Genomic DNA, 26,693 nt, shown 5'->3' with positions numbered 1-26,693 from the left:
TGGTATAAAGCCTGAGAGAGGATAAAATGGTGGTCTGGATGTGATCTGCGACACAAGATTTAAGTAAATGCACATCAAACCTTCGTTCAAAGAACCTACACCTCATGTGACAGGACTTGTGAAGGATGCCATCTGGAGTGCGTCAATTGATTATTCCAATGAGCTTGCTTCAACAATGTGCAAAGAGTGCATTTACCTTGTTTCATATTATTTGAACCTTGGTTTGTTCCACAAGTGCATTCACCTTGATCCTTATTGTTTGTACCTTGCCTTATTCCAAAATATACAAGAAGAGCCTTATCATATAGATTGAGCCCTACCCTTTTCCATCCTTTTTTTTCTATAAATAAGGGGGAGCTAAGAACACGATTTAGATTGTTAATGGAATAACCATCCATTTGAGGGAGCCATTGACCTCATATTGCACTCCTTCCAGTTGACATGCGAAGTTGGCTTGTAAATTTGCTTCTTTGTTTTGACTGCAGACGATATGAAAATAAGATTTTTGTGAGAATGTCTTAAGGATGCCATATATTCTTTGAAGGAGGAGAGCAAGCATATTGTTCTGAGGGAGGGATATTGATTGGAGGTGTTATATTATGACTAGAGAATCCCCCATAATGAAAATGGAAGGGATGTCTTGCTCTTTAGCTAGCTGGAGGCCGAGAAAGAGGCCATATATTTTGGTTAGATTATTCAATCTTTGACCCAATCCTCATGTGAACATTATTTCCATTTCTCCTTTAGGATTATAAGAATCCCTCCCCCTCCTGCGACCCCTGATAAAATTATAAATTGTTAAGTAAAAATTTATGATTCAGTATTTGGAAAAATATAATCAGATAGTAAATTTTAAAAATATATTTTATTTTGTGTATTATTAATAATACGTGAAAAACAACGATGGCAATGGTGGTTCCAATGTGCACTGATTTGATGAGATGGAGGTTAATAAACCACCCTAATGTCTAGTCAGATGTCATTAAGGTACCAGACATATGGCCAACGTCAAAGGGTCCTTTTAGATCTAGGGTTATTTCTGTTAGGCGCATAAGGTTTATTAAGAGTCGTTTGTTTACAATTCATATGGGAATGGGAGTGCCTGGAGTTGGGGAGGTCATCGTTGAATTTGCACTAGTTCTCTTTGGGAGCCCTCAAGTCTATTTGTTCACGTTGACAAAGCTTCTGCGTAGTGGGGTGGCATGGGCTTCAGTTGGTTCATGGTCGAACGCTCTCCATGTTTGGGATCCTGGGACTAAAGAGAGAGAAGAAACTCTGGGCTGGAAGAGTTGTGTGTTTTGGTCCTCCACTGCCTCTTGTCTTCACTATGGAGAGAGGTGGTCTAACGATTATCTAATAAGGTGTTTATGCAATGTTTATACTTATGAGTTTCTTGGTTTATCTAGGTTCCTTAGGTATCAGCAGAGTAGTTGGTGGGGTGGTGGTATTGGCAGTTGCACTGCATTCCCGACCAGTTGTCGCCTTATGTTCTAGAGGATTAACATTGAACATGTGGGCCTGCAACATGGATTTCTAGGCTCCCATGCAATTCTTATTTCTTGTTTTGAGGATTCGGGGGGGGGGGGGGGGGGTCTTGTTGTGGGGTGTATGGTGCAGGGTCATTGTGCGAGGAAGTGTCGTCCTGGGTGGGGGTGAGCTGATTGACGACGCCTGGTTGGAGGTCATGCTCTTCTGGGTAGGTGGAAAGGGCTTGGATTCCGATGCGAGATTTGATTGGTCTGTGTGGTGTCATTGTTGTGTTGGTTTGGCTTTGTTCCCATCTTCGGGGGTCGAAGGTGTCAAACAAGAAGGATTTTTGTGTTGGGGTAAGTGTTGGGTTGTGTTGGAGGTGGTGTCTTGTTGCAGTGTGGTTGCGTTGTCCTTCGTGGTCTGGGGTGCTGGTCTCCATGCTTCGTTAGCGGGACCGTGTGCGTTGGGGTGGCATTTCCCTAGGAGGGTGTGTTGGTGCGGGTGGTGGTGGCCAGGATGTCTTTGGAGCTAGTGGGCTCGACGCAGGCAAGTTGGCCCATGAAATTTGCCCAACACCAAGCTAAGAGAGAGAGCCTCCCTCGTTCTTGTCTATTGTGGGGTAGCTTTAGGAGATTTTTCCTCAACTAGCGGAGCTCATTCATCTTCAACAGGAAGACTGCTTGGAAGTCATTTGTTCCTTCAACGATGTTATGTAGCAGTAGTGGGATATTTTGGATAAGGTGTTATCAGTGAGGAGAACTCAAAGGCAGCTATTTGAAAGGTTGAAGGTCATTGAAAGTAGGATAGAGCATTTGGAATTCTGTGTTCATGGTGGTTAGCTCCCACCAGTTCATCCACCAACCCATCCAGAGCAGTGTTAGGAACAAGCCCCTTAGTCTCAGTTCTCATGTTTGGTTTCATATACATTTTGTATGTTTTATGGCGACTTTTTGATCTCTGGGTATATCGACGTCCATCTTTGTGGTGTCTTTTTTGTCAAATTTGTAATCCTCCCACAACAAAAAAATCTGTTCGGAGTGAGGCTAGGAGTCAACGGATAATCATAATTTTCCTTTATAAATATTTTTTGAATTAATAGAATATGTTGATCGACAAAAAAAAATAATAATACGTGAAAATATTTTTTTATTATATGTTATTATTTATATATGAAGATAATTTTGTAGGGTGATATTACAAGTATATAATGGTTGATGCATGGATTTAGTGTGGCTTGGCGCCACCTTCCTTTCACATTGACTACAACCATTGCAATGATTTAATGGAATATGTCAATCGAAGTGCCACTCGCAGGGTTTTTGAGGCGAGGAATTTATCACCCACGTGTGATCCTCCACGGACTATTCCAAGCCCTCTTCTTCCTTCGGTGCATATCTTAGGTTACAAATTTGTTCTTGCCTCCTCCTCGCGCATGGTTTCCTCTAGTGGCCATGATTTTTAACTGAAACAACCCTTTTGTTGTTATGATTTCTATATCCCTTGAAATTGATATATGAAACTTGAATTACATTTTGTTTCTTTTTTTTTTAATAAATTTTCAATTTTAAAAGGTTGTAAAATTCAAATTACATTAAGATGTCGATAAAATATAATTACATTAACATGATGACCCAAAAAATAATGACTTGTATTTTTATAAAAATTAAATAAATAATTGATTAGTTGGTAGCTATATTTATTTTTGAATAATTTTTTTAAGATTTTAATTTAATTATCAATAAAAAAAAATTTTCTCGGTAAAAGACTATCTATTATATTAAGTGGTATTTACAAATGAGCAGTACAAACTGAGAGACAAGACCAGGGCCAACTATGGCTCCTGGGATAGCAAGTTTTGACATGAAATATTCCCTCGCAGGGGCATCTACCAGACTCGCTAAACATGCTGACACAAAAGACCAAAAGATCGTGACTGTAGGCTGACATAGAGCCGCTAAAAACCAAAAGAACATGACTGTAGGCTGACATAGAGCCGCAAGGAGTTAGACAGTGACCACATGGCCCTCGCAGGGGCTTCCATCCTTCAAACTTGCATCAAAACGTTTCCCAACGAGATAAAAACTATTGCATGACCAATCCATGAGAGAGAGACCGTTACAAGACAAAATGAAGAACTGCATATGGACATAAACAGTAGTAGACCCTGTAGTAAACAGAAAGCAAATACCCGCTGAAACGATTAGATAAACCCGGTGCCGAGAGAAAAGAGAGTGATCCTGAGGCTGCGTCTGGGGATTAGTCCTCGGGCTCTGCTTCGTAGATATAGCACCAGCCCTGACCTTCCGGCATTCCATCCCGCAGCTCCACTGGAGGCTTGGCAACGATTGGGGGTGCCTGTTCCTGAGTGATAGGAGGAGATTGCTGGATTTCTCTTCCTGAGGTGCTGGCTTCAATAGGAGACTGCAGCACTGGACCCTCCTCCCCTTGGCCTTCTTGGGGTAGCGCAGCCTTCTCTGGCTGCTTCCCTCCTTCACTTCCTTCCGGGGCCTTGGTGAAGAGCACCGAGATATGGGCATTGATGCCCGCATTCTCCCTCGAACCGCCTAAGGTGAAGATGACAGAGCCAAAGGCCGGAAGCCCTGACTCTCCCTCGCTCGAACTGCCAACCTCCAAGAACTGTCCAACCTGTATTGGTGTTGCTTTCGCCCTCCGATGGCAATAGCAACAACAACAATGATGATGCTCCTCTTCTGCTGGGCGTCGTGAGGCCGATCCTCTCCCTGGACCTCTCCTGCTCGTCTGTCGCTCTCGAATCTTGGCCATGGAGCCTCTACCACGTTCGCCTTGTTCCCAGACCTCTGCCGAAGAGATGAAGACCCCGCGTAGCCCGGAGAGGGAGAGCTGTATCTGAATTGCGGCAGAAGAGTAATCACCAAGTGAATTATGCCACAGACCTCGCTCAGGATACCACAGGCCCCTGAATTCGCAGGACTCCGCCACAGACCAGGCCCAGAATGAACGTCTTGCTTCGAATTTATCCCTATTCTGATCAGCCTGTCTTTCTCCCTCAAGACAATCCCTTGAGTGGCAGCCACAGAATGCTGTAACTGCTCTGCAGGGTGGTGGATCATCCACCCAATCCAATTCTTCCTGAGACTGCAATATTCCTTGCTCACCATTTTCATGAAATTGCAATACGCTATCCTCCCTTTGAAGAGTCGCTGCCGGACCTCTAAGCGACCCCGCCTTAACTGCTCGTTGTACATCCATCTTTTCCCCCTGCTCGGCATTGAATGCCTGGAGCTTGGGCCTCCCAACCTCATTACCTGACGGCGTATAGCCATTAATCCTTAGCGCTGGCACGGGGCGGCACATGCTGGGCATGTGTCTCGTCCATCTGTGACGTGCCCTCACCCGCATCCGGGATAATTATCAATAATTATTAGGTAGATGGTAGGAATTTATTTATTTTTCAAATATTTTTAATAATAATTACAAATTAAAAGTTGAAATAAATAATTATATTTATTTTGCTTAACACTTAATAAACTTCGAATTAAGATGGATAAAATCACCAACAAAAAAATTATTTATCTATTTATTTTTAATAATTATTAATTACCATTACTATTATTTTATTTTATTTTAAGTTTAGTTTTATGTAATTTGATGAGTAGAAATATTTATATAACAATATATTATAACATCTTTTTGACCAGCACAACAATTAAAAAAAACACCTATTCTAAAATATCTATCAATATAATAATAAAATAACCCTCACCTCATGATTACGCAACCAAATTTAACATATCACCATGTAAAAAATACTTAATTTAGAATGTCTCAAACAATTGAAGACATGTATGCTTATGATTTGGAATTGGATCTTAACCAAAAATATATATCTTAATTTTGAATTGATGGGGTTTAAATAAAAGATACATTAAATTTCAACTTCATGTTCACATGAGATATAGAACGAATATTTTTTAATAAATAATATTTTTTAATTTTTGAAATATAGAGAATGATTATTAAATTTTATTTTACTATAGTTTAATGGTTAATAAATAATAATTTTTTAATTTTTGAAATATAGATAATGATTATTAAATTTTATTTTATTATTTGAAATATAGATAATGATGATTAAGTAAAAGTGTTTTATTTTTATTTTTTTTGTTTTACATCCACGAAATATTTGTATTAGGTAGATCTACCCAAAGGGATAATCCGAGAGAATTGAACCCATGATCTCTCAATAGCAAAAGTGTTTTAACAACAAGGACTTGGACAATTAAGTTAACCCTAAAGGCTAATATTTTTGCACTTCTTAACTCATTACATAGTTAAATTTAATTACAAATTCTAAATAAAGTTGGTGTGATAAATATATTATAGTAATTAACAAAATAAAATGAAACTTATAGTGAATCTTTTATTTGATGGCTCAAGTTTGAAATACTATATCCATAAACATTTAAAGAAGCTTCTAGCCATCTAGTTTGGCATGCAACCATGAGTGAAAAATTCCATTCCTTGATATCGAATGGAACTTGGGCTCTAGTCCCTCTCCCAAAAGGAAGAAAATTTATCTGATATAAATGGGTTTATAGGACTAGTATGTCATAAATTGTATTTTTAAGCAACAAAATGCTCGGTCAGTTGCTAATGGGTTTTCATATGTATAAGGTATAGAATGTAATGAAACCTTTGCCCTTGTTGGGAAAATGAATTCCATATGTCGTGTTCTTGCCCTCGTAGCTTCGTTTCAATCGGAGTTCTATCAAATGGATGTCAAATTCACTTTCTTGCATGAGAATATGTAAGAAGAAATTTACATGGAATAACCTCCTAGGTTTGTTCAAAGTGTCTCCAACTTCATCTAAAGCCACAATAAATCCCTCCATGGCCTTCAGCAAGCTTATAGACTTGGTGTAAAAATTGGATTGGGTACTTCTTGACTCTAGCTTTTTTGGATGCCCCTTTGAACTTGGGGTCAATACCAAGTGAGTAATTGATCATCTTCTCATGCTTGTACTTTAGGTTGATGATCGTATCCTCGTTAACGGTGACCTCAAATTTATACCTATGTGAAATCTAGTCTCCAAAAGAACTTTCTTCACTATGACTTTTTTAGATGCCCCTTTGAACTTGGTGTCAGTGCCAAGTGAGTAAGTGATCATCTTCTCATGCTTGTACTTTAGGTTGATGATCTTATCCTCGTCAACAATGACGTCAAACTTATACCTATGTGAAATATAGTCTCAAAAAGAACCTTGAAATGACATATTTACAACACTTCCACTATTTTCTTAGACTCCAAGATTTGTAAACTAGAGAAGATTATTTCTCTTTCCCAACCTACATATGTCTGTGTCCATTTTTACATGAAGAATTGTACACCATCCCCATCTTCCTTTAAGTATAGAGTTAATTTTTTTACCACTTATGGTGCGTCTAAAGTGGATGCCACTTTATATCATCAATTAGTTAACAACCTTTTTTACTTAACACATTCTCGCTTTGTCATCTCCTTTATTGTTGGTGATGTTGTTTGAAGCATGAAAGAATCCCACAAAGATATTAAAAATCAACAAAGATGATACTTCAATACATCTCGGGGGTAATTCACTTTGTTATACAATAGAGTTCAATGGAATCTATGTTGGTTTATTTTATAGTTTTCAATTAAGTTGGCGACCCTATTGATTGGAAGTCCACTACAATATATGTTTTCAACCTTGGTTTTGGACCTATCACTTGGGCTCACAAGGAGCAAAACACCCTTTATCTTTCTTTTGAGGAAGCAATGTATCCATAAATGATTCGTGTAAGTTAAAAAGTTATTTGGCTTTGATATATCCTATCATAGTTTGGATTTTAACAATAGAAACATCACACGTTCCAGTGTAGCAATGAGAGCGCAATTCAACTCAACGGGGAGCTTGTTCAACATCAATGTAGCAAACACATTCAGTTACACTTGCATTTCATTCATAAGCTTCTTTAGAAACATGCATTTATTACTGCACATATGATCAAGTTGTTGACATCTTCACAAAGTTCCTCATAGAAGTGAACTTCTCAAAGCTTGGTTTATGATAGGTTTTAAAGTTGTCATTGGGGGGGGGGGGGGTATGCTTTGATTCCTCCTTTCTTCTCCTTTTGACGCTTTGTCAATCCTATCCGAAGTTGTTCTCGAGGAGGAATGTTAGGATGCTTAGACATTAGGCATTAGTAAGGTCAGTTTGGTTTGATGCAATATTAGGTTAACGTTTTATTTTAGTGTGTTACCTTAGTATGATTTTGTACTTTACTAATTTGACAATCACATACATGTCCTACACACGAGCGATTCAATAGTTCAAACATCCCCCCAAAACTTAAAGACACAATATGTGTCTTAACAATTGATCTCCACACAAATAGCACGGGGATCATTTGACGATGATTGATGAAATGTGTTCATCTAATTTATTCCTTTTCACATTCATCAATTTCCTCAACCAATTTTGTTGGCCAAGGCCACGGGTTTTTTTTTCCCTCTTATAGGGTTTTAACCACATAAACATTGGTTGATTGATTTTTGATGTGTGAGAGCATTTATCTTAAGGTGTTCCACTTGTTTGGATATACCCTATCTTTCGAACACTTACACCTACACAACACAACTAATAGAGGAGGAGGGGAGAAGTAAGAAAGCACATCACACCATTATTAACCAAAGGATTGTGGTTTGTTGAGATATATGTTTTGTGGATTACACCTCAAGATTGATGTGAAATAACACACAATGTAAGATAAGATAAAATAATCCAAGAAATGAACACAAAAGTAGGCTAATGGCATTGCTAGTAAAACATGTCAATATAACAAGGGAGCATACATGCTACTCTTATGTAAAGTAAAAGAGAAGCAAGGAAAAACAGATATATTTTTGAGATCTATCTAAGAGTAATACAAAAACTATAAGAAAAGTGTGTCTATAATAGAAATATAAGTATACAAAAACTATTGAGCACCCAAAACTTATATAATAATGTCATGTACAAGGGTGAAACTTCAGGTAGTGCTTTGGCGAGTGCTTAAGTCAACAAAACTATGAACATGATCCATAAGTGAGATATGGTTGAACATAATGTTTAGATGGAGGGGGTGAGCCCCAAAATCTACTTGAATGGTGGGTTGAGGGAATGTTAACATACATATGATCATATGTCAAAAGAGCATGGTCTCAACTCTCTCCTACTTTGCCTAGTCAAACTTCAATAAACTAGGCCCCCATAACACTAAGCCCTATAATAATTTGGACCAAATAATGGTGTCCATGAGGAACAACCTACAAAATATGTCTTATAAATAGTTCTAGAAGCATTTTCTTTTGAGTAAAACTAGGGAACCATGTCCCTTATTGACTTGAGGTTGGGGATCTTACCTTAAACCAAAATGAGGCCTCGAGGAACATTAAATCCATAAGTAAGTGTATATTTTGGTGATATTGATCTACTCTTTTGGAAAATAAGTGATGTTCAATTATGACATTCTTCAACCCATTGAAGATCATAATATTCGTTTTTCCATGATCAATTGTCATCTAATGAATATAAAATCATAACAAGGCATCCAATTGTGTTTATAAACACTGCAAGGAACATTCCAAGAGGATCAAATCATCTATTAAGAGAGGGATGGAGATCAAGACATGGTGAAGAAGACACCCATCACCATCCTAGATATGCTTGTGGAGGAAGGACTCTAGCTGATAAATGTAGATCTCAAATAAGGTAAGAGAGAGGAGACATAGTTGATTAACCACCCAATAGTACTCATGTTAAAATATGAAACCCCTCATGATGTGCAAAGATAACCAAGGGTGAACTCATAAAGGCACATGATAATAATGATAAAGGTCTCTAACATGTTATTGTTCTTATTTTTTAGAACATAGCCTCTTAAGGACCAAGTTAAGGTCCTCTAAAAGTTGAAAAAGTAAATGCAGATGGAGGAACGTAGCGTAGAGCCCAGATAAGACGTGGTTAACCATGATCTTCTTGGGCTTATTTGTATTGATATTGAAACCTAATTTGTCGATTGAATGAATAGTGCGATGAGAACATTTTTATGGACACACTACATAGGTAACATGATTAAATAAATTAATAATGTGGTCATCAAGAGAGCAAATACCATGTTTGAAGAGGTTGACTTAGAAGCGCTCCTCATTTGCCACTTTGTTTGTATGCATCACTCTAAATGCATCTTGTATGTCCATACAATAGAATAAGTGGCAAAAGTTGTGGGGGGTTGGGGGGGAAGTGACAACTTGAAACAAAGTTATCCTAAGGACATCATAAATGGAAGGTGGATAAGAGAACTTAGAGTTGGGGTTAAGGTCTAGAGGGGGAGAGGGGGAGAGGAGTGGTTGGGAAAAATGATGTGTCAGAGGGATTTGTGGGAATGGATGCACATAATGATTGTCTCATTCACAAGATGAAGAGGAATTTTATGGTGAAAAAGGAAATAATAGGGATTTAGGAGATAGGGGTAGTAGGAGGGATCATTAGTGAAGGAAATGATAGGAATTGTAGAGATAGGGGTAGGAGGAGGGATCATGGGTGAAGGCATAACAAAGATGAATGTGTTGGGCCTTGCATTTCCCATTGTAATTCTTTTTCATAAGATGAGGTCCAGTTTTGGGGGAAGGGGAAGGTGACTGAGAGAATTGGGGGTAGCGCAGAGGACCACCTTCCATATAGACTACTAGAAGAAAGAACATTTGGAGGATGCCAACTTGAGGGATGATAATTGGGAAAGGAGATAAAGTAGCAATGAAATGTGGGATGAAGAGGCTTTTGGATCCCCATTATAAGAATGGGTAATGGCCTTGAAGTGAGTGGGTGTCAAGTGAGACTTCCACTCAACTCTGGCACCTTACAATGGAGAATCCCCAAGTTTTTTTAAAGGCTTTAACTACATGAAATACCATGAGATCAATACCACAAGTCACCAATACTAGGTGCCAAAAACCACCACTGTTGATCTAGCAACCTTAACTCTTTCTTTGGGTCAAGTTTACATAATAAACCCCCTTCAAACTTGATTGGGAAAATTCTTAATATTCAATTCGGAAAACCCGCATGCTCTTCCCTCTATCAAGGTCTACTTTTGTACTTCACCAACAAGGTTACACATGCTTAACTAGGTCTTACAATCGTATGGCCATTTACATGTAGTTTACAAATTTCCATCTCCAAATTTTTATTGATTATTCCTATCTTGACACTTATGTCTCCATCCTCTCATTTTAGCACACCTGCTCACACTAGGTGATCTCCTCGTGTCGCTTCATCGCAACCAACATCCTGATCTAGATTTTGTCTACATTGGCTTTGGTATTTGCCTTTGAATCTATCTCATGAACCAATAATCTCATGTCATTTCTAAGTAGCTTGACCAAACATTAAAGTTCTTCCTTCACCGAGTAGTAGCTTTTCCTTTTTGGTCATTTTTTTTGTTCTAATTCTATTTGTTAATAATTAAAATGATGCGAGGAAAAAAATAACTATAAAGTAACACACACGTAAACCACATGATTTACCTTGGAAAACCCAAAACTAGGAAAACTAGAAAGATTTTTTAGTACATATGCTTCTTTACAACATGTATATCCCATGACATCCATAAACCACTAACCTGTTTTCCCTAGATTTTGAATATAATCATAGTTCCTTAAACTAGAATTACAAAACCATGGACTGAAATAACATGCACCACAAAACTGCTAAGAGCAAAATCCATGTGTCAAAAACTACCAAAACTGACTACCCTTGAAGCCCCATGCAAGGGGACTTTTGCTCCCCTACAAAGTCCTTAAGCAGGGAGGGGGGATTTTCCCCACCGTTAACTCCCTAAATAGGGGAGGTTGTTGACCCAACCATGACCCCCTTCCCGTGCCTGATACAACATATAGTGCATGGGGATATTTGTCCAAAGAATTTAACACATACCCAATAGTGGGGGAGGGAGGGTCAACAACAAAGGAAAAGGAGGGGAAGGCATGATCGACCATGGGGATTAGGATTATAAAAAAATAGTGTGTAGGTGGGAGAAGACCCTAGTTGGCTAGGACATAATCCTCTATAGTAGCACTCTCATCACAAGGGAGGCACACTAGGTGGCTTAGGGTTTGGGAAGTAGGGAGAGCTATTCATGATTAGTAAATCTTGGGATTGACTAGTTATAAAAGGTGCCCACCATAATTGTAAAAGGTTCCTAAATATCATCAAATATATGGTGAAACCCTAATGAGAATATATCTACCTCACACATGCATAATGTGCCCTTATACACATCATCAGATGGGTTTTATTAGGCTACGACATGGGCATTGCAATGACTCAAAAGGATGACACCATTGAGAGAAAAATATCCAACTGTGCTGGCATATAGGTCCTACTAAGGATCTCTATCATAGTAATCATGGATGGAAAAGTGCCTGGAGGGAAGCAACATACCGCAATGAAAATGCCCTTGTGAAGAGGAGTTATGCTACTTATATGGATCCACTTGAGCCTAACATACTTATTGACAACTACCATACAAAATTTGCCCCAAAGACATTCTTGACGTAGGCAATCCATATTGCTTGGACCTTTAACACCTCATGAGCTATAGATCTCCTATTTACAAGTTAAAACCCAATGGTAAGCACATATGCCTAGTAGAATCTTGGTGGGATTCTCATGGGTCCCATTCACAAAGAGGATGTTTAATGTTATGTGTGTGTCATCAATCATGTCCATAGAGGATAAAACATATCGATTACCATGTCGACAACACATTGAAATCCTTGACCCTTATCACCCTCCCTAGTTGACCCATCATTTGGAAGGCTTAAGATGAGTCCACCTAGGGTAAGGGGAGTCTTGAATAACCACATTGAGATTGATGATGTGAACACATTTATTGAACTTTTCTACCTCTGCTACAAGTTCCTTGGATTACTTAAGCTCCATGACTTGGGATCTTGTGAAATCAATGGTGAAGGAAAATTGCTTAGGAAGGGAGAAAAGTCTCCGCTTGGTTTGAAGGGACACACTTGGACTTCCAAAATTTGGAATCAAAGGAATCATGTGCACTTAGAACTAAACTAAGTACTATTGAGGCAACTGCTTGGTAGGTCTAAGGTGTCCTAGAGAAATGAAGCTCTAGCCTACATTTTTGGAAATGTTGAAGTTGGGGAAGGTACTCCTTGCACCTTAAGGGTTAGTTCTTGAGCATGCTTAACGCTCTCATCTATAAGCTTGGTGTGAATGACCTCCTCAAACTTAGTTAAAGGAGGAGCATTATCCCTCTTCCAAACATGTACCCAAAGATTAATGGGCTTTTGCTAAGCCTAAGTTTCTTGTTGACATAATCCCCATTGAGATCTAATCTCCTCCTACTAGGTTTTGAGATTCAACAATTTGGTGTGCAAGGAATCCCTTAGAGGATGCAGGGCTTTCAACTCTCTATTTTAGTCACTGAATGTTTACAATGAGGTTCTCATAGTATACTTTTGAGACTTTATATGTGAGACATTGGTTCTCTTCCCATAGCTTAATTTTCGAGGATTATGTTTGTTTCTTTTATAGAAAGAGATCATGAATCTAAATTGTTCATAATACAAAATTGGCGGGGATTTGTTCAATGAAATATGTTTTGCATTATTGTTGCCTTGACTGACGCTGCTTGTGCAGTTCTTGAATTTTGATTATAGTTTTTCCATTTTTAGGTAGTTTGGTGTATACAGGAGCACATGGAATGAAGATGAAAGAGGTTGAACAATGAGTATGTGGAGAGGGTCAAGTTAAGGAAGGGAGGTCCGAGTCTAGCGAGTCAAAATTTGTGGGTGAGGGTGTCTAGAAGGGAGGTGGGGCAGAGATTGGGTGTAAAATAAAGAGGAGATGGAAAGAGGAGATTTTAAAGTCACTTAAACGATTCTAATATACCAAACATGATGTGTTCGATTGTTTATTCTTTTAAGATGTCTTATAAAGTAGGAGAAAGGTTGAACAAATACTCTCACAACTAATCAATCATTATATTGATATAGGAATACTATATATGTTGACATCCCCTTAATATAAGATTAATAATTTGGTTGCTTAACTATACGGAAGTTTATAAATGTTAAGAACATGAACTTCCTCCTAAAAAGTCATGAGTGCAAAGTGGGATAGAGTATATACACCTACTTAAACTTTATTAATCAAATCATTATACAAAAAACAATCCATTATCCTACAAATAAAAAAATCTTATACACCAATTTCATATTTTATTTAATCATAACCTTAAAAATAAATTATTATAACGAAACCATATTTTAATTATTTGAACCACTAATAAAAATTTTCCATTAATTCACCTTTGCCTCGGAAAGAGACACATTTAAATTACTGAATAAGAACATTATACCTAAACAAACATATTCAAATTGGGTTATAAAACCTCATAAAATTAAGTTCAGGCGACAGGATTTGAAGAGTGGGCCCCACTTACAGAAGAGTGTCGCCTTCTTTAGAATCAATGCTGACTCCCCATGCTCATCTCTTAACCGGCCCCTTGCTTTGCTTTTCGTGAATTTTTTGGATAATTTGGGGCTTGCGTCATCTACACACATCTGTATGAATGATACATACAAACTAAAACTGCAATAGAGGGAACCAGATGCAATTTTGATGTCTTTGTGCTTACTCTTCTTCTTCCTGTGCATATTTGGATAACGTGGAGGAAGTTGTTTGAAGTCTATTGTAAAAATAATTTTTTAACATGAGAATTTGCCAATGAATCTCTTTAAGAATCTGTTTAAAAACTTGTCCAACACTCTCACTGTGTATGGTTTGCTAGATGTATATTCTACCTTACTGTGTTTTGGATGAGCCCTAAAGCTCAAATACCAGCCTGGGTATTCAACATGACCATATAATTGTGTATATAAATCATTTGGGTGCTATCGCATCCTCTATTGTTTTATGCGAGCATCCTTGAACCAGAGATCTGAGACTAGGGTTTTCTTCAATATTTGGAAACAAGAACGTTCAGGCCAAAAACCTAGGTCATTTGCAGTCGTTTTAGGGCATGGGTAATGCAAATGTTAGAGAAGGCGGCGGTAAAATTGCTGAGGAGGAAGCAGGGAGACCATATCCAGATACCCATTCCGCTGCTAGACATGGTCAGCCGGGGGAAGCAGGTCGGCTCAGCCATGCCGGATCCTCTGAGTCAATGGGGCATTCGCCACCCGATAGCCCTGGTCGCTCCAGATCTCCTGTTATGTTTGCTTCCCAGGTTTGTACATTTTTCTGGTTAATTTGTTTCAAAAAACTTGAACGCCTGGGGTTTTAAAACTCAAAAGTTTTAGAATAGGACAGTTATGATGTGAAAGATTCTGATCTTGAGTGACTGCAACTTATATTTTTGTCGTTTTCTGATTGTATATGTTTGATTTCCCCAATTCGATTGTAGCAATTGGATTTGCACTTGCCCGAATGTTTGTGTGTTTTTTATATATAAGTGACAGTTGATAGCCAGGCCTGCGTAGGGCCACTGGGAATATGAATAACGATGCCTCTATTGAAAACATTTAAGTAACCAAGGTGTCCTTTATATCAGACGCCGTATTCTAATATTTGAAGGGCAACATATTTTGAAACCCTTCCAGTAACCACCTAAGAGTTGTTGCCGAGGCTGTTGCACTGATCGTGTTGTCAATATGTTATTTAAGGCTCTTATTTTAATGTAATTCCCTCTAAAGAAATGCCAAATCTCAAAGTGTTGCATGAAGCTTCGTGTACTAGCCTTGATGATGGGAAATTGATATGTCTGGCCTGTGAAGTCACATTTGTCTACTTCCTACCAAGAGGGTTTGGAAGTTTACTAGGGAAGGCAGAGCGGATGCCCTGGAAAAGTGATATAGGTTAGAAATGCTACCGGCCATCCGCAAATGATGAAAATTCTTGACTTTTGTTAAGGAAAAGTGACGATTAGTTTGTGGCCCGTCAAATTTCAAACACAGTTGCAATTACATTTCTCGAGGTTTCAACACTAGATATTGAAATATAGAGCAACAATCGAGGTTCTATGGGTTAGTGACTTAGGTTACAGCTTCCATCTACCCGGGCTTTTGACTATACTCAAAAGTTTTCTTCTCTTTTCTTGGTAAATAAAATAAACTATTGATTTATCTCCTGAAATGTTCTTACATTTATCAACTGAAATTCTGCCTATATTGCGATGCTTCACTGCTAAGATGTATATAATAGGAGAACAAAAATTGGAGATACAGAACACAAAATTGTAAACTGTTATCGGAGAAGGGAAAATTAGAGTCCGGACTGGGTTTTATTGGAGATGCAGAACAAAAAATTGTAAACTATTATCGGAGAAGGGAAAAATAGAGTCAGGACAGGGTTTTGGAAAATATACCAGCGTGAAATATACCATAGGGTTGCTTAATGCCTCTTCTTCCTCTGCCAAATATCTGGACAAGACCACTCTCCAGACACTTATAAGTGCAATGGGATCAGAAAATAGAAACCGTGACTAGATAGAAAACACAAATGAGAAGTTGTTAGTGTGGCCAATAAATAATATACAATCAATAAAATATGTATACAGGATTGGTTGATCTCTTATCCTCTTCATCTTTCTCATTGCTACACAGTTAGCAGAATTATCCTACAAGCACATTATTGGTGCTGGTTGATGTTGGGTCAAGTTGGAAAATAAATGTGCTAAAAGTCCTTTTTGTATTTCCCAACAAGTCAGAGCACAAAGTGACTGGGTAAGGCTCTTTTGTGGGTTGTGCAGGTAAAGGTGCAAGTGTAGAATCTGTGTGTGATTGTTTTAATAGATATACGGCCATCGAATTTTGTAGAGGAATAAATGTTGAGTACAAAAATGGGAGTTGGTTTGTATAGTAGTTTTTGAATGTTATTAGTATGTTTTAACTTTTCATGTAGCTTTTGCTTATGAAATGGGATGGAAATGAGAAGCAAATGTTAGAGTTGTCTGCAACCTAGCCATGGTGCAAAAATTGTTTTTAATTCCTTGTTCTTTTTTTACTCCAGTGTTCTTCTATAACGGTTCCCATTTAAGTATCTTTATGAATAAGAACTTTGTACTGTTAAAATCACCAAATTGAGTCTATGATGGATAGGCTAATGCAAGCTTTCAAATTCAAACAAAATTCTCAAACACAAAAATAAATATTGGTATATAAAAAAGCAGATCATGATACCATAAAAGATGACTTGGTGTGTTTCAATATGCACACACACACGTGTGTGTGTGCACGCGCGCGTGTTCAACCATCTTTGAATTGTGTTTCTGATGCCTAAAGTCTTCCGATTGTGTTTCTGATACCCAAAGTTATATAGGTTAGGTGTCATTGATTTGCTTTTATAGTGGGTACCTGGCTAATGACCCAAGATTGGTCTTTTGGTCAAAGATCCATATCAATTTTGTAAGAGGGTTCAAGTTTTGATACCAAAGTACTCAAAAGTTTTAATCAACAGGTATATGTGTTATGCTGTCTTTGGACTGTGGCTTTATTATGCAAGATGACTTGGGATTAGATAGGACCAGATTTGCTCGAATACCACAATATGTATCGTGGAATTCTTCTGTAGTTTAGATAGGAATGCTCTGGCATCTAACACAAACTCTTATCCCAGAGTGGACCCTTTTCTGGACCAAATACATTGAAATGATATCTGCAACTTGCCTCTCAACTACACTCCAAAAATCAGATTACGATGTTGCCAAAAAATGAGAAGTAATGTTGGCTGCATGACACACAACTAATATGACTTATTTAGAGTGAGTCACCAAACCAACTGTATGATCAAACACTGACTCTTTAGCTGTATGAAAGTGAATGTTGGCTGAAAATTTCAGCCTACCTACCATAGATGTAGAAGCTGATTTCAACTTCAAAAGGCTATCTTCTTCCATGCTTAGGTGGAAAAAGTGGTTCAAACCTGACAAATCAAGCCTCTGAAGCATGACATAACCTGCATGACATATATGTGTTATGCTGTCTTTGGACATTGGCTTTGTGTTAAATTTAAGATAACAATGGTATGTTCTATGCTTAGCACAATTTACTTCAATGTTCCTTAGCAGCCCAATAACAATTTCCAATTATTTCCGGTAGCAAACACAGTAGCCATTAATCACATTGATGGTAATGCAGATAGACAAGCCAAGACAAGACAAGCCAAGACAAGAAGACACCAGATTGATGGATGCCAGGGAAAAACACCAATGTGGGGAAAACCCTTTGATCAAATCTTCTTCTTATTATTCAATAGTTCAGCAGAGAGAGAGAGTACAAAAGTCAAATAGACTAGCCCAATACAAAGTCAAATCAGCCCTGTCAAATTCTGCAGTCAACTGCAGTCAAACTTCAGCCCTAACCAGAAAGTCAATGCTGGTCAAAACAGCAGCAAAACACCCCCTTTGAAGGTCAGTCAAAGGCAGTCCAATTTGGCCTGCAGTGAATGTCGAAGTCAACCCAAAACAGTCCCAACAACTCTGGTCAAACTCGGTCAAACAGCAATCAGCTCTGTGTTCAAACAGACCTGTAGCCAACACAGGTCAAACAGCTCCAAAATCCTTGATTTCTGTGCCAGAGAATGCGGCCTAGAGAAACCAAAATTCTGCCCTCAAAACCACAGTTAAATTTGGTCAAAACAGCCTCGGTCAACGCTGGTCAAACAGTCTGAAATTCGGTTTTGTTTTAGCCCAGAAATTCTGTCCTCCTAGCTGCACGTGTGAGAGAGAGATAGAAAATGCCGAAGTTGTACGAACCAATCTGATGAAGAGAGAGAAGAATGTGTGAGTGAATGATGTCCGAATGAGGTGTGAGGTCTTTTCTATTTATACACTTTGTTGTGGGTGAAGAGACACATCCATTGGGCTTCTTGAGCCTACATTATGCTGAGGCCGACTTGAACAATTTGCACATGCAAGGGAATAAATTCAAAATCACACTTGTGCTTGTCCAAATGAGATGATCTTTATATCAATCTTGGACCTCTCGAAAAGAAGAATCCAATGCAATCATCATCTCCATCAAATTGGCTGTCCCAAGGTGGAATTTGGCCCTAGTTGCCAATTTTAACACTCTCTCAACTAGGGAGGATTCCACCTGCCAATCCATATGTCATCATCATGCCATCTTGACGTCATGTACCATCTCTGTCATCTCTACTCTACTCTGCTGAACCATGAAGTAATAATGAAGAAGTGATCGAGAGTGAGTCACAAGACCTTACCACTCTCCACTGTCAAAAGTTAATCCAAAGGTAGAACCTCAAATGATCTTAGATCAAGTTGTTGAACACCATGCATCCTAGTCACAGGGAGTACAACAATACACGATGCGTCTATCGATAGATGGTCCCTAATTACTTTTCCCAACTCAATGGCCAGATGAGAGGTACTTCCCATGAGTCCCGGACTCCATGGGTAGGATGTATGTTGAGGCATTGGCAGGAGAAGGTGAACCACTCATCTTGCTCATATGCCATAGGAGAAGGTGAACCACTCATCCTGCTCATATGCCATGGGAGAAGGTGAACCACTCATCCTATGCATATGACAATCGTAGGGGAAGGTGAACCACACACCCTACATACATGTGTTCACAATTGTAGGGGAAGGTGAACCACTCACCCTACACACATGTCAACCATCATGGGGTATCACAGGGGAAGGTGAACCAATCACCTTGTACATAATGCACCATTAGGGGAAGGTGAAGCACTCACCCTATGGTTTTTCATAGCTCCAAGAAGTACCCCTAGCCCCCAAGAGCTCCCAGAGCTCAGTGTCCAACTCATGCAGGACCCTCATAGGAGGGTCTTTCCACGACTCTAAGGCTCTCTCGGAAGGCTAAGAGTTTGACCTTCCCTAAAGGTTTTGTGAGGATATCTACGACCTGCTCATCAGCCTTGATGTGATGGAGACTTATTGCTCCCTGTTGTACCATATCCCGGATAAAGTGGCACCTGATATCAATGTGCTTGGAGTGGTAGTGGAACACAAGATTCTTTGAAAGGCGAATCCCACTTTGGTTGTCGCAGTAGATCACGGTGGTATCCAACACATGCTCAAATAGCTCACTGAAGAGCTTCCTCAACCAAACAGCTTTACAACAGGCCATACTAGAAGCAATGTATTTAGCTTCGGCGGTGCTTAGTGCAACCTATTTCTGCTTCCTGCTCATCCAAGATATTGAAGCAGACAACAGAGAGAAGCAACACCCAGACGTGCTCTTACGGTCCACCACACTGCTAGCCTAGTTAGCATCAATATATCCATGTAGCCCCAAATTCACGGCAGTGTATCTCAAACCATAGTGGATTGTGCCCCGGAAATATCTCAAGAGATTCTCAGCAGCAATCCAATGAATGTGACGAGGCTTGACCATAAATTGACTCATGTATTCACAGCGAAGCATATGTCAAGACGAGAGTTTACCAAGAACATCAAGGCCCCCACAAGTTGTCGATACTTCGAAGAATTCGCTAATCTGAGCCCAACAACACTTCCACATAGCTTCTTGAAGTTGAGTTCCATCAGAGTAGACACGAACTTGCAATCCACCATCCCACATCTCTCAAGCAGCTTCATAATGTGTTTTCCTTGAGAAAGGAAAAATCACCTGGATTTTGCCAGACTTCCAACCCCAGGAAGTATTGCATCAGTCCTAGGTCCTTCATCTCGAATTCGGAAGCCAACTCCTTCTTGCATTGATAAATGAGAGGGTCATCACTTGTTAGAAAGAGATCATCCACCTAAAGGACAGAATGAGAGGCTTGTCCTTTTCAACCCTGAAGTATAGGTTCGGGTCAGCTTCACTTCTTGTAAAACCCAACCGCATAAGATAGCTATCTATCCTCTCATACCAAGCCCTAGGGGCTTGCTTCATTCCATAGAAGGCTTCTTTCAACCTGCATACATGTGTCTTACGATCTTGAACTTCGAACCTTGTTGTTCTACATAGACTTCCTCCTTAAGCGAGCCATGCAGGAAAGCAATTTTGACATTCGGTGTAGGCTCCATCCTTGAGAGGCAACAAGAGCTATAATCGAACGTATAGTGGTATATCGGGCAACTTTTGTAAAGCCATTTTGAAGTGAGCACTGACCTGCCCTTGGGTCTAGGAACCACATCCCAGACATCATTCTTCATGATCAATTCATATTCCTCATTCATCGCATCCTCCTTCCAAACTTGGTGCTTTATGGTTGCTTCGAAAGTACATGGCTCAGATTGAACAATGGTACTCGGAGCAGCTAAGTACCCTTGGTACCTATTCGACTTCTTACTTTCACGAAATGTCCCCCTTGGTGCAACATGTCTTTTGACATTTTCAAGAGTATCTTTGAGCCACAAAGGTCTTTTTCTTGAGGTAGAGGGTTCACTAGGATGTGGATCAATGGGATCCATCAGTCCTTCAACATCGGACATCGACTCATCGGTCGGAGATTCATCCTTCTTTCTCGCATCATCATCATTGTCCTTCCTAGGGATAGGAAGGTCTCTGACTTTTCCAAGGGCAAAATCTTCATCAAAGGTGACGTCATGACTTATTTCCACTTCTCTTTGACCAAACACATAGATTCTATATGCCTTTGAAGTTTCACGGTAGCCCACAAAAGTTCCTTTCTTCCAAGATGCATCTAGCCTGTTTCTTTTCTCTCTTGGCACATGAAAATATACGAGACAACCAAAAATTCTAAAATGAGAAACATCAGGTTTTTTTACCGGTGAAAACTTCTTCGGGTGTGTTGAAGTCTAATGCTTAATGCGAGCATCTATTTTGAGCATATACAACTGTTTTGGAACTTCTCCCCATAAGAACTTCGGTAGGCCTTGGTCATGAAGCATAGCACTGGTAGCTTCTATGATTGTTCGATTCTTCCTTTCAACAACTCCATTTTGCTCATGATTATATGCAGTAGTGGTCTCCCTCGTAATGCCAACTTCTCTATAATAGTCATTAAATTCATTTGACTCATATTCAATTCCATGATCGGTCCTCAATATTTTGATCTTCTTCACTGTATGATTTTCGACCAAGGCTTTGAAAGAGCGGAACCATTTGAATACTTCATCCTTTTTCTTTAAGAAATAGATCCATGTTTTGCGAGAGAAGTCATCCACAAAAATTGCATAGTACAAGTATTCTCCTAAAGATGTTACGGACAACATACTTGATAGATCAGAATGGACCAATTGAAGAATATCGATAGTTTGACTTTCACTTGAGGGGAATGGTCCCCCTTTGTATGTTTTCCCACTGCACAACCTTCACAAACTCCTTCATGATCTATGTTGAATTCGGGCATACCTGTGAGCATCTTCCTTACATCAAGTAAGGCTTTGTAATGAAGGTGAGCAAATCTTCAGTGCCATAATTCAGATTGAAGAGAAGTGTCGCAAGTCATAGCTCCAAAGGACTTCCTCCAACTTGATAGAGACCTTCAACCCTAAATCCAAGTGTGATTGCATTTTTCGGGTTCCTTTGCCAAACACGAACTTTCCCATCCACAAATGTCACCTTGAAACCTTTGTCTTCCATCGCAGAAATATATACCAAGTTCTTTTTCAAATCAAGTACATACAATACTTCTTGTAGATGAAGGGTTTGACCTTGATTTAAGTGAAGAGTGACAATTCCAATCCCTTTCATGGGATAGGTGGCATTGCCCCCAAGTATGATCTCCAAATTTGTCTTATTTTCAACCAAGTTTGAGAGGGTCTCCTTGTAACTAGTGAAGTGTCTTGAGGCACCACTATCAATCAACTAATGATCCAATGTATCCGGAGGAGAGGCAATGGTGAGGGCAAAAATAAGATAAAATTCTTTTTGCTTATCTACAACATTAGTTTCCTCATAGGTGGAGTTTCTCGACCTTTTGGGAGGACGACCATTTCCATATCGAGCAACGGGAGCATTCCTCTTTCCTTTGTTGTTGAACTTGTTGTTCCTTTGATTGCCATTGCCTTTGTAGTTGTTATGGTTGTTGTCATCATCTCTTGGAGTATCCTTCTTGTGAGGACACTCTCTAGCATAGTGGCCAAACTTGTTACAATTGAGCATCTTCTTTTTCTTCCTTCTTTGAACCACGGCTTAAATCCCTGACTTTGTCTTCTTGGACCAACATTGTTCTTCCTTTTAGCATGAGCAAAAAAAGCGGTAGGATTATTTCCATTTGAGGGTTTATCTCTTTTCATCATCCTTATTTCTTCTTGAGTGCATCTAGCCAATAATTCATCAAAACCCAGAATCCTGTCATTGTTGAGGATGGTGGTGTTAAACACATCCCATTCTCTTGTAAGACCTCCAAGTGCAATAAGAGTGAGCTCCTTGTCACCAACAACTTCTCCAATATATAGGAGATCATTCTTGATTTCGGTAATCCTCATGAAGTAGGATTGAATGGACTCTCCTCTCTCCATCTTGATGTCTTTCAACTTGTTCTTGAGAAAAAGGATTTGATTTGTATTGTTTACTTTGAACATCCCAACCAGCTTGTCATACATCTCCTTAGATGTTTCCAAATCAGAAATATAGACAACCAAAGGCTTGTGAATGGAATCAACAATAATTTTCTTAGCTTTGACCTCATCTTTCTTGTACTTTGTTTTGGCAGTAGTGGGTGCATTTGAAGGAGGAAGTCCATAGCATCATTCTCTTCCAAAGTCAATTCCATAGACATCTTCCATGCATGATAGTCAGATTTGTCCTTAGCTTGTCCTCAGATTTGAAGTATGATGTAGTTGTCATTGAGTCTAGCTCCAAATTCTTGTCCAATAGCTTTCCGTAGTGATTGCTCTTCTCACTCTTGCTTGCGCTTTGTCTTCATCTGGGCTCTGATACCATGTTAAATCTTAGATAACAATGGTATGTTCTATGCTTAGCACAATTTACTTCAATGTTCCTTAGCAGCCCAATAACGATTTCCAATTATTTCTAGTAGCAATCACATTGACAGTAAATGCAGATAGAAGATAAAACAAATGTAGAAGACAAGAGGACACCATATTGGCGGATGCCAGGAAAAACCCCAATGTGGGGAAAACCCTTTGATCAAATCTTAATATTATTCAATAGTTCAGTAGAGAGAGTACAAAAGTCAAATAGACTAGCCCAATACAAAATCAAATCAGCCTTGTCAAATTCTGTAGTTAACTGCAGTGAAACTTCAGCCCTAACTAGAAAGTCAACGCTAGTCAAAACAACAACAAAACACCTCCTTTGAAGCTTGGTCAAAGGCAGTTCAATTCGGCCTCCAACAAAGGTCGAAGTCAACCCAAAACAGTCGCAACAACTCTGGTCAAACTCGGTCAAACAACAGCCAGCTCTGTGGTCAACGCAGGCCGAACAGCCCCAAAATCCTCGATTTCTGTGCCAGAGAATGCGGCCTAGAGAAGCCAAAATTCTGCCCTCAAAACTGCAGTGAAATTCAGTCAAAACAGCCTTGGTCAACGCTGGTCAAACAGTCCCAAATTCGGTTCTGTTTTAGCCTAGAAATTCCATCCTCCTAGCTGCACAAGAGAGAGAGAGAGAGAGAATGCCCAAGCTGTACGAACCAATCTGATGAAGAGAGAGAAGAATGTGTGAGTGAATGATGTCCAAATGAGGTGTGAGGTCTCTTCTATTTATACACTTTGTTATGGGTGAAGAGACACATCCATTGGGCTTATTGAGCCTACATTAAGCTGAGGCAGACCTGAACAATTTGCACATGTGAGGGAATAAATTCAAAATCACACTTCTGCTGTCCGAATGAAATGATCTTTATATCAATCTTGGACCTCTCGAAAAGAGGAATCCAATGCAATCATTAGCGCCTTCAAATGAGCTGTCACAAGGTGGAATTTGGCCTTAGTTGCCAATTTTAACACTTTGTTATGCAAAATTACTTGGGATCACATAGCAGCAGATTTGCTCCAATACCGAAATATGTCTTGCAGAATTCCTCTGTAGCCTAGATAGCAGCAATGCTGTCATCTGATACAAACTCCTATCCCATAGTACAAACTTATCTGGACCAAATGCATTGAAATGATATCTGCGGAAAGCCTCTCAACTACATTCCAAAAGTCAGATTATGAAGTTGTCTTAATATGAGAGGTAATGTTGGCTGCATGACATATGACTAAGAGGGCTGATGTAGAGTGAGTTACCACAACCACACCAACCATATAATCAAACACTGACTCGATTTCAGTGCTGTCAGACTGACACAGTCCTCAAAAATCACGCTGCCAGTCCTACAATTCCTCCTCAAATTGCATGCCAGTCAGACCCCAAATCTCTGCCTGAAATTTTGTGCCAACAGACCTGCATTAAATGTGCTGACACTGTCTAGAGAACCGTGCTGTCAGACCTGACTTCTCTGCCTCATAATGCATGCTGTCAGACTTGACTGTTCCTTGATTTTTGTGCCTGTTAGACTTCCTCTTCTGCCTGGAAATTCATGCTGGAAACTCTGCCTTTACCTCGGGCTGCATGCCACTATCTCAGCCTTGAAACTCAGGCCTGAGTGTGGTCTTCTCCTTGCTTCAATTCAACCTCTCCTTCAGCACAGGCTATCTCAGCTTGTCCTCTTGACTTCTCCTCTTCTCCTCTTCATTTCTCCAACTCTACACTTGAAGAATGAGAACCTCATTTGCATTTTTCCTTCTTTTTAGTCTAATAATGATGAAGAAGCCCTATCCCTAGCATCAAGGGCTGAGATGTTATCTCAGCTCTCCTTGATCAAGGGTGGAGATCTAATCTCCCATTGATCCCCTCTTATAACTTTTTGTACCTTGTACCTTTTTCTCACAAGTCACTTTAAAAACATAAAGTCACTTTAATATAAGAAAGTGCAATGCACTTTTAGAACCTCATAAAGTGACCAAAATGTCAAATGACTTTAATAGCTCATAAATTCACACTAAAAGGTGGGTACACTTTGTGTTCCTAGGCTTAGGCAAATAACACTAGGAAACATGTCCTTGGTACCTTTTTTTTCAACAATTTACATCTAAGTTTCCACATAACAAATAGCATCACTATCCTTGGACAATGCGAAAGCTTGAAAAAAGCATCATGAGCAAGAGTGTGACCATCCGTAAACAACATTGCTTACCAATGAACACTGCCTTGAAGAAGCACCAAGTGACGATCCTCAAACCAACTTTAACAATACCTGGTAAATTGGTAATCCTAGAATATATTCATAATTGGTTCCAAGTGTTGACAATTAGGACATAGGCCTATTGATAGATCAGTCTTGGCCAACCTGTCTTTAGATGGATTCGCTTGATAAATGAAAAGCCAAGCAAACACTTTGCTTGTAGGAAAGTTGTACAGTGCAAACATTGTGCAAGCACCTCACCCAATGCTTCTTTGGGTCCTTGATACCAAACAAGTATCAACAACCTGAGAAAGAGGACAACTTGGATGAAGAACTAAATATAAGCAAGAGTCATATTGTAGCAATGGACTACCACAACACCACACTCAATCTCTCTAAAAGGGGCTAGGCATATTGATGTTCATCTAAAATAACTTGAGCCTCAGAATGAGGGCACGCAACTCCATAGTCGAGAGACAATTAGTGGTAAGAAGCCCATACTCCTTAGCAAGAGGCCTCCAATCCTTCCAAGAGTGGGCACTAGGATCCCATAAATCAATTCAAAAGAAAATTCCCTTTTGGATTACTTTGTGCGCTTGAAAGCACAACATCTTTGCAATACATATCTCTGGCTCCCTCCAACTCCAAATTTGGTGATAATCTATATCTCAATTGGGTCAATTTTCCTCCCAATGCCACCAATTGCTACAACTCTCTAAGCAAACCAATTGCTCTTGAAGATGAATGAGCGCAAAACTCAAAGGAGGTTGGGGTTGAAATAACGTCACACAAATCCAAAGTTCCTCGAACTCTGCCAAGATGTTGCTCTAACATCACTTGGTGCCAAAGTAGAACCCACAAGAGCATTGAACCCTTTAGATACTGCACCAACCGATTAGTCGGCAAAATATTGTCTTGTGAAGGCAACATCAATCAAATCAAAAGCCCCTTGTCCTTGGGCATAGTGTACACTGTAGACATCCCAACCAAATCCCAATAACTCTACCTTAGATAAATCCAATTCCATTTTAGGAGCCATGAGTGCATTCCTCAACTCATCCTTATCTTTAT

The 26,693-nt window shown here is 39.3% G+C and overlaps 2 protein-coding genes across 2 annotated transcripts in view; one reads left to right on the top strand and one right to left on the bottom strand.

Moving 5' to 3' along the window:
* The first annotated feature begins 14,051 nt into the window (after nt 1-14,051).
* LOC149165103 (SNF1-related protein kinase regulatory subunit beta-1-like) overlaps nt 14,052-26,693 on the top strand; it is a 69,670-nt gene continuing 57,028 nt past the window's right edge. Inside the window, exon 1 of the mRNA XM_089432239.1 lies at nt 14,052-14,766. Within this exon, the coding sequence (XP_089288365.1) occupies nt 14,560-14,766 (207 nt within the window). The 5' untranslated portion in view covers nt 14,052-14,559. The remainder of the gene's footprint in view (nt 14,767-26,693) is intronic.
* LOC149165104 (uncharacterized) overlaps nt 23,842-26,693 on the bottom strand; it is a 58,235-nt gene continuing 55,383 nt past the window's right edge. Inside the window, exon 3 of the mRNA XM_089432518.1 lies at nt 23,842-23,919. Coding sequence (XP_089288644.1) covers nt 23,842-23,919 — 78 coding nt within the window. The remainder of the gene's footprint in view (nt 23,920-26,693) is intronic.

The sequence above is a fragment of the Pinus tabuliformis genome, chromosome 5_1, assembly GCF_031772625.1.
Source record: "Pinus tabuliformis cultivar Carrire ecotype Pingquan chromosome 5_1, CPIR1, whole genome shotgun sequence".
Taxonomy (NCBI): Eukaryota; Viridiplantae; Streptophyta; class Pinopsida; order Pinales; family Pinaceae; genus Pinus; species Pinus tabuliformis.
This window is presented reverse-complemented; position numbering and strand designations above follow the sequence as displayed.